The sequence below is a fragment of the Wyeomyia smithii genome, chromosome 1 (assembly GCF_029784165.1).
Source record: "Wyeomyia smithii strain HCP4-BCI-WySm-NY-G18 chromosome 1, ASM2978416v1, whole genome shotgun sequence".
NCBI classification, from domain to species: domain Eukaryota; kingdom Metazoa; phylum Arthropoda; class Insecta; order Diptera; family Culicidae; genus Wyeomyia; species Wyeomyia smithii.
This window is the reverse complement of record NC_073694.1, coordinates 125,173,390-125,181,024: the sequence shown is the minus strand read 5'-3', so window position 1 is coordinate 125,181,024 and position 7,635 is coordinate 125,173,390. Positions and strand designations below refer to the sequence as shown.

The 7,635-nt window shown below is 42.2% G+C and overlaps 1 protein-coding gene across 1 annotated transcript; it reads right to left on the bottom strand.

Annotated features, from left to right (window-relative positions):
• Positions 1-622: 622 nt before the first annotated feature.
• Positions 623-7,232, bottom strand: LOC129717173 (uncharacterized protein K02A2.6-like). Its single transcript, XM_055667019.1, has 2 exons — positions 7,007-7,232; positions 623-1,557 (listed from the first exon to the last, which is right to left on the bottom strand). The coding sequence occupies exons 1-2, from the start codon at positions 7,230-7,232 to the stop codon at positions 623-625; spliced, it is 1,161 nt and encodes a 386-aa protein (XP_055522994.1).
• Positions 7,233-7,635: the final 403 nt, after the last annotated feature.

The window sequence follows — 7,635 nt, the reverse complement described above, 5'->3', positions numbered from 1 at the left end:
AGGTGCAGCCGGTACTTCCATGAGGCGGATGTTATAAGGAAGTAAATGGAAGCGGCATGGCGAAACAGTTCGGGTGTGCTTAGACGCGCGTCATTTTTCGTTGTTGATATTATTCCCCACATAAAACGAAGCGCTTTCGTACGATTGCGGCGGTATTAGCAGTAGATGCATTTGCCAACACTTACTCCAGTAAAGCCGTGTCTAATTTTCAATTTGAAAACACCTTTCTATTGTGTTGGCCGTGCTTATTAGGCCTCTGCCAGGCTAAACTCGAAAAGCGGCGTGAACCGTTTCGCCCGGCCGTAGGTTAATGTGCAGCCGTAAGTAGAGCTGTGTAAAAGTATTCTACTTCAACCTCGCGGTCGTGGCTTTGCACACAACCCACCTGTGATTTTTTTCTTTGGTTACCGTCCACCTACAGGGATCAAATCTTGATTCTGCTTTCGTGCGAATGTGTCGCTCTACGACAACTGTATCTCCTGGTTTAACCAAACACTTGCGAGCTCCACGTCTTATGTCTTCTCTTTCCTTCGATTTAATTTTGTGTTTACGATCTCTACTAGTTATAAAGTCTTGATTTAAGACGGCCTCTCCGCGACATAACGGCAATCCACGTTTTATTCTACGTTTTTGTCACGGAATGTGCTGCTGCATTATATGAATTGATTGCTGCATTAAGCTCTTCAATATAATTGGAGCCACTAGTAGCTGCTGCTATCATAGCTTTATTAATCAATTTCATACAGCTTTCTGCTAGTCCATTCTGCTGAGGGAATAGTGGTGTCGAAAAGACAACGTTGATGCCGCGCTCGGTGCAATATGTTTTATACTCCTCGCTTTTGAAGGGTGGTCCGTTATCCGATTTAATTGTACCTGGAAAACCCTCTTTTTCGAATACTGTCTCCAAAACTCTCTTAGTGCTCTCATAGCTGGTGGACTTAACGGGTTTAGCTATTATGTACCTCGAACGATAATCGACTATAACTAAAATAGAGATACCCCCGAATTTCTGATACGGTTTGTTAAAGTCTACGGCAATTGTGTCCCAAACGGTTTTGGGAGCGAAGACACGCTCCATCGGAGTAGGTTTCTCCGGCTTTCCGTTCGTCGCACAAATGATGCAAGATTCCACCCAGGATTCCGCGTCTTTGTTCATTCCTGGCCACCACACGCGCTCTCTCAAAATGTTTTTAATTTTTGCAGTTGATGGATGACCTCTATGTGCAATGGCAAGCGTTTTCTCGCGCAGACTTTCCGGAATCACCACGCAACCAGTCTTTGAAAGGAGACCTTCTCGAACGTCTAAATTTAAACGAACAGCTTCAAAGGATTTAAGGGTTCCCGGCCATATTCCCGATTCAACAGCTTCCGTTACATCCAACAGTTGTTGATCTGAATTCGTTTCTCTTCGAATTTCGTCTTCAGTGAGAAAATTTATGTGATTTGCTTCCAGTGAGGCGATTTCCCATGGGCTGGCATTTTCTTCGAACGGACCATCGTTGCCATTGTATAATCTAGACGATGGATCTGCGATATTTTCCCGTCCTCGTACATATTCTACGTTGAAATTATATGGACTCAGTCTGAGTGCCCAACCATCAGCGCGGTCAAAGCGCGCTTGGAGTCTTCGCGTGATCTATTGAGTATGAATGTAAATCCTTGCGCATCAGTCCGCAGTGTGAAAGGTCTCCCAAGTAAAAAATATGCGAAGTGTTCCACTGCCCAAACTGCGCCCAAGGCTTCGCGTTAATGCTGAGGATATCTCCTTTCAGCCGAAGTCAACGATTTAGAAGCAAAGCTAATTACACGCGGGGGGTTTTTGTTATCATCCTAAACCGAGACGGCACCTAAGGCGTGTGGAGAAGCGTCTGTATACAAAATCGTGTTGTCGTTTTCTGAAAAAAAACCTTGCGTAATGGTGCATTTTGCGATGTTCTCTTTTAATTTTTCGAAGGCTTCTACTTGCTCGATGCCCCATACCCAACCACCAGAACCGACAATTGCCCATAATGGGTTGGCAATTTCCGCAAATCCTTTGATATGAGGACTCCCAAAGGAAGCCAAACCCAGAAAACTCCTGAGCTCTGAAACAGTGGAGGGTTGTCTGAATTTGCGAATGTCTCTTATTTTGGCTTATTCGGGATTGAATCCATTTTTATCGAGCTCATGACCGAGAAATTTGAGCCGTTCTTTATCGAACTCGCATTTTCCCGCATTCAGAGTTAAGTTATTAGCTCTCAAAATCTTCAACACCTCAGCGGTGGTTTTACGCAGCTCTTTCAAGCTTTCTGCTAGGGTTGTTGATATTTTATCGATATTTGATATTATCGATATTTGCTCGTCACAATATCAATATTTTTGACCGATATTGGCGCATTTGATATTATCGATATTTCGATATTGCGACTCGATATTGCTGTCCGATATTCTCGGTTGCCATCAGGGGAGTGCTACCGGCAAAATTTTGCCTACCGATCATAAATTCATCATGGCATCAAAATTAAATTTAAAATGCTTACACACAATATAAGATATTCATTGAAAGTGCACATTATACTGAAAACAAACGTTAAGCAGGGTGACACCCAAAACTCGAAATTAAATTCCCGGTTTTTTCCCGGTTTTTCCCGGTTCGTTCAAATATTTTTCCCGGTTATTTGTACTTCAGAATTCTGCATTTTTTCATACAGTTGAGGGTTAAAAATGCGTGACTGTCGATTTACATCCCATTATCGAATTACATTCTAATACAGTCACTTTTTAAGCGTATTCAGGCTTATTATAATCCAGAAATATTGTTGCAGAAATTCGAAAAATGTGACGGACGTCATCTTTTTCAAGAGGATAACGTTTGCGGTAAAAAAAAATGGTATCCCGCCACGTCAAAAACGGACATCGTGCGGCACTTTGTAGACGCCTGGTATGCCGTTCCGGCATCTACAATATCTTGACACAATTGGACAACGATCGGAAGAAAGCCCAGTTCTGGACGGCCAACGACCCTGAACGGCAAGAAGCTTCAAAGGATGCTGAAGAGGAAGACCGAGGGAAAAGTGGCTAAATCACTGCGTGCACTTGGTCGGGAGGTTGGTGCATGCGGTAAAACAGTGAAAAAGTTGTTGGAAAACATGGGCATACATGTCAGGAAGCAGCAATCCCGTCCACTGGTTCTAGTCTCGGAGCTGCAGGCAATGACGCAGCGACAGAGGTTTAAGATGGTCAAGTCGATTTCCCTGGCAAATCGCGATGTGACAGTGGTGATTGACGACGAGACCTATCTAACCCTAGATGACAACGATTAGTAGGGCACTTTGTATTTTACCTCCCCTACGAAGAAAGTGAGCACCGAGGTGAAGTATATTTCACAGACCAAGTTCCCCAAGAAGGTGCGGCTGTGGCTGACAATCAGCGAGAAAGGGATGTCAAAGTTGCTCTTCTTTTGCTCCGGGCTGGCCGTGAACGAGGAAATTTCCAGTACGAAGTGCCTGCCAGAAGTTGCGTCGTTTATCAAGAAATACCATAAGGGCGAAGACACGGTGTTCTGGCCAGATTTGGCGTCGGCCCACTACTCGAAGCGATCTTTGGAGGAGATGGAGAATTTCTGGCCAAACTTGAAGCGCAAGATCTATTCCAACAATCTTGTCGCGAAAACGGAGGAGGAATTAATAAAAAACACAGAAAAAGCTTGAAAACATGCCTGCACGCAGGTTTTCGACCACCATGGCGAATGTTCCGGTTAACTGCCGGAAGGCCGCTCGCAGGGGCGTAGAATTTTTGAAACTTATAAACAACGCATATAATACTCATTACCGGGGACTCCTAGGCCAAATTAAGTTTGTAGGAACCGTTTTTACCTCAACCACCGAAGATTCAATATATAAAAGAATTACACATTAGCTTCAAGAGCACGGGCCGTGGCATTCTTCTTTCTGGCTTCTTCATCTTGATCTGAATTCTCCTTCTTCTTTGTCTTCAACAATTCAATATATCGGCTATGTGAAAAGCGAGCGTAATAGATTAACGACTTGGTGCTATCAATTTCGTCTTCACCACCGGCATCCTGTACTGCATCGTAAACCATTCACTGGATCAAAATCTCCTTAATAAACACGGTCAAGTTAGGACGTTTCTTGCCTAAATCAGCTATCAGATCTCTACAGAAAGTATGAAGGCGTTTTTCACTACGGCGGTAGGAAGTCAGCAATGTCTCCGTCGAATGCATACCCAACAGTTGTGAGTATTCTTGGCGAAATCTGTCAACTACAGTTCCCGCGAGATTATCTTCGTGAACCATTTGCTCTAGGCAAATTCGAGCCGTTTGACTGCTACTTCCGGGGAGCTTACCGTGGTCAAGTTAGTTTCCAAGAGAAATAACAAAACTGATATAAGCACTGTGAGAAATGAGTTGAATATACTGGCAGCCGGGGTGAGATTGTGCCATCCAGCCCGTAACCTGTCAGCCATCTCTTCCGGGTCAGAAGACCAGTCTTTCTTGGTCGTTTTCGAGAAAACTTATTCAAGGAATTTTAGTGATCGCCATGAGATAGCTGACAATCTCACCCCGGCTTGTAATATTCAGTGAAATTCCCGGTTTTTTCCCGGTTCCAAACAATTCCAGGTTTTTTCCCGGTTTTCTCGGTTGGGTGGCCACCCTGGTTAAGGCTTGGTTTTCCAATGATAAATATATTTATTCGAAAATAGGTCGATAGAAATTAAAGGACGTTTACTCTATTTCAGCTATTTTAGGGCAAACCAACTAAAAAGTAGGTACCAGAATTGTTGGTATTAGAGTCAATAAGTGCTAGATGGAAAATGTAAGCAGTTCGACAGAAATATGGTTGCCATATTTCTTTTTTTATTGACAGCATGTATAGAGCGAATTTCCAGAAATTTGGGTGTGGAACTTCTCGGGGTAATAACCACCACATTAAACCGATCAAATGCGATGCCTTGGTGTTACATTGGGATGGCAGGATCGATGAATTTCAGTAAAGAATCGGTGTTACATAAGCGATAACATGAATGTTCAGGTAGGATGCTTCAGTAACTGGCTGCTTAGTCAATGGATCAGTGAGGATTAGGAGACGCGGCTCACGAAACGTCGGTTTAATCTGATTGGAAAATGCACCTTGCGTAAAGCGATCAGCAATCGGCCCGCTGTCCTAACGGACGAGATGAAATAGCAAACACTTCGCCGGAATATGCAATACTAAAGCACTGCCGCTCATGGCAAGTCCGTCCCAATTGCATTTATGTCAAGTTTGAGTTTATTTATGGAATCAATTCCTTTTTATGTCTACTTTCGATAGAACAAATATTTTTGAATACTTCGTTCTGAGGAACTATGAAAAAAATAGCAAGTCGGTTTGTCCCATAGCAAAAGTGATCGCAAATCGGTCCCATTGCAAAAATCTTCGCAATTTAACCCCACAGCCAATAATGATTATGAAAAATGTGATATTTACCCTCGTATATACCACAACTTATGGTCTTCAGGTTTAGAATTGGATGTACCAAGCGATATTCGATAGGAGGTTTGATTGAATTTTACACTTTCTACATCGTGTGGCTCTAGCTGATAGTACAATGTTTTCTTCAAGACAAAGTTTCCACCAGTAGCTTCTTTCAGCTGTTGGTTGTTGAACGCTTCAGGTGTGTCACTGTATTGTTAGTTAAAGCATTCTTGAGTAAATACTTGAGTAAATACTACTTTTCGTATTTTATCCGTATTTTATGTAGAGACGTGGGCCAGAATTGTAACATTATTGTCGTGAATTTCGTTTTGAAGAATTTGTTAGTCATATCAAATACTTCGGTACGCTACTTAACTGTTTCTTAACGGAGCAAACATTTTCCTAAGCTGTATTTGTTCTTTCATATTTGCTTCCACTGCTACGCCGAAGCTGTCCGCCGTCACGAACGTGTGACCGCTCTCAGGAAAATTTAGAATAAGTTACTTACACTGATTTCGAATTTATCAGTAGTATCAAATGTAAAAACAAAATCTAATTTTATTCTGAGCGGCGCAGTTGGTACATTATGTTATGCTTCTCACAAAAAACTTGTTTAATAAGGCACGAGAGAAGGTCATTTATGAATTGACCAGCGATAGATTCATTCCAAACGTAAGCTATAGCACCGCCATCGATTTGCAGTAGTTGGTTTTTCATCACCGGTCGTAGCTGGCTATGGGACTGACTTGCTATCATTCTGCCTACGTACCCTAAAAGTAATCGCATGTGAGTCCCAGCTTATGATTTTCAACAAATTTTAGTCAAATTTCGGTGTTTATACAAGTTTTATGATGTAAAAGTGTTAGATTGTCATTGCAGTACTAAATTCTGTTGATGGTCTTGATTGAAAGAGCATTTGAGTGCCAAATTTCACCCAAAGCGTTACGATTTTCAATTGCTGTTTTCTCGTCAGCACCAAAACGCAAATGGGACGTACTTGCTATGAGCGGCAGAGCAGGTATTAGACGACGAAAATATTTGCTATTTTTGGTACGATTTTCATTTGCACAAAATAAAATCTGTATTAAAAAATAGCAAATATTTGCTTCGTCTAATACCTGTTTAAGGCATGAAACATGCTGAACACCAACGCGACCGATCGGGTGAGATTCTCGCCGTAGGTTAATGAACAACTCTACTCACGGCTGTTTATCAACCTTCGGCAAGAATCTCGCCCGATCGCTCACGTCGGCGTTCAGCTTGTTTCAGGCCTAACTAAAATCCAAACAAAAAATATATGAAGGAAAATATCGATAAAATATCGATATCGACACGTAATATCGATTTCAATATCGGTGCCGCTTTTAATATCGATAAAACGAATATCGATATTTTATTTTTAATATCGACAACCCTACTTTCTGCAAAAATGAGTATATCATCTATATAGACAATAACGTTTTTCACCCCTCCAAGGATTCTCGACATTTCGCGCTGAAAAATTTCTGGCGCACAATTTACGCCAAACATTAGGCGAGTGAACCTAAACATACCGCTTTCGGTTAGGAATGTAGTCAGGTCTCTTGAGTCCTCGTGTAGCTCTAAATGGTAATACGCGTTTGTTAAATCAAGCTTAGAGGAAAACTTTGCACCATGAAGCTTGATTTTCATTTCCTCCAGCGTCGGCAAGCGATAGTATTCGCGCTTGATTGCTCGGTTGGGTGCACGCATGTTGACGACTAGGCGAAAATCACCCTTACCCTTCGCAACTGCAGACATACCGCTTATCCAATTTGGAGCTGTTGTTATGCGTTCTATTATTCCTTTATTTTCCATATCTATAGACCATCACAGACCACCAAGAACTCCGCAACAAGAGACGGTTTGTTGCATCCGACGACCTGGATTTCTGCTCTGAAACCACAACTTACATTAATGGGTTTATCAGAGGCATACGATAGCAGGTCGACACTCTTTGGTTCGAACAGCTCTAATTTTGTCATGCCAGAGTGAAAATCGCGTTGCAAGCAATGCCAGTCATCGCCGCCAATTATATTAACGTATGCCTTAGAGTCAATTAGGAAACGAGCTTGGCAGGATCCTCCTAATCGACAATCGATCAGTGCTTCACCAAGGGAAATTCTGTTTATATGCTGAAACAAGACAACAGAAGAGGTAAGGT

Coding starts and splice junctions, on each gene's coding strand:
- LOC129717173 (XM_055667019.1), bottom strand. CDS start 7,232: ATGTCTGCAGTTGCGAAGGGTAAGGGTGATTTTCGCCTAGTCGTCAAC. Junction 1,558..7,006: donor TACATTCCTAACCGAAAGCG/GTATGTTTAGGT, acceptor ATTTCAACGTAG/AATATGTACGAGGACGGGAA.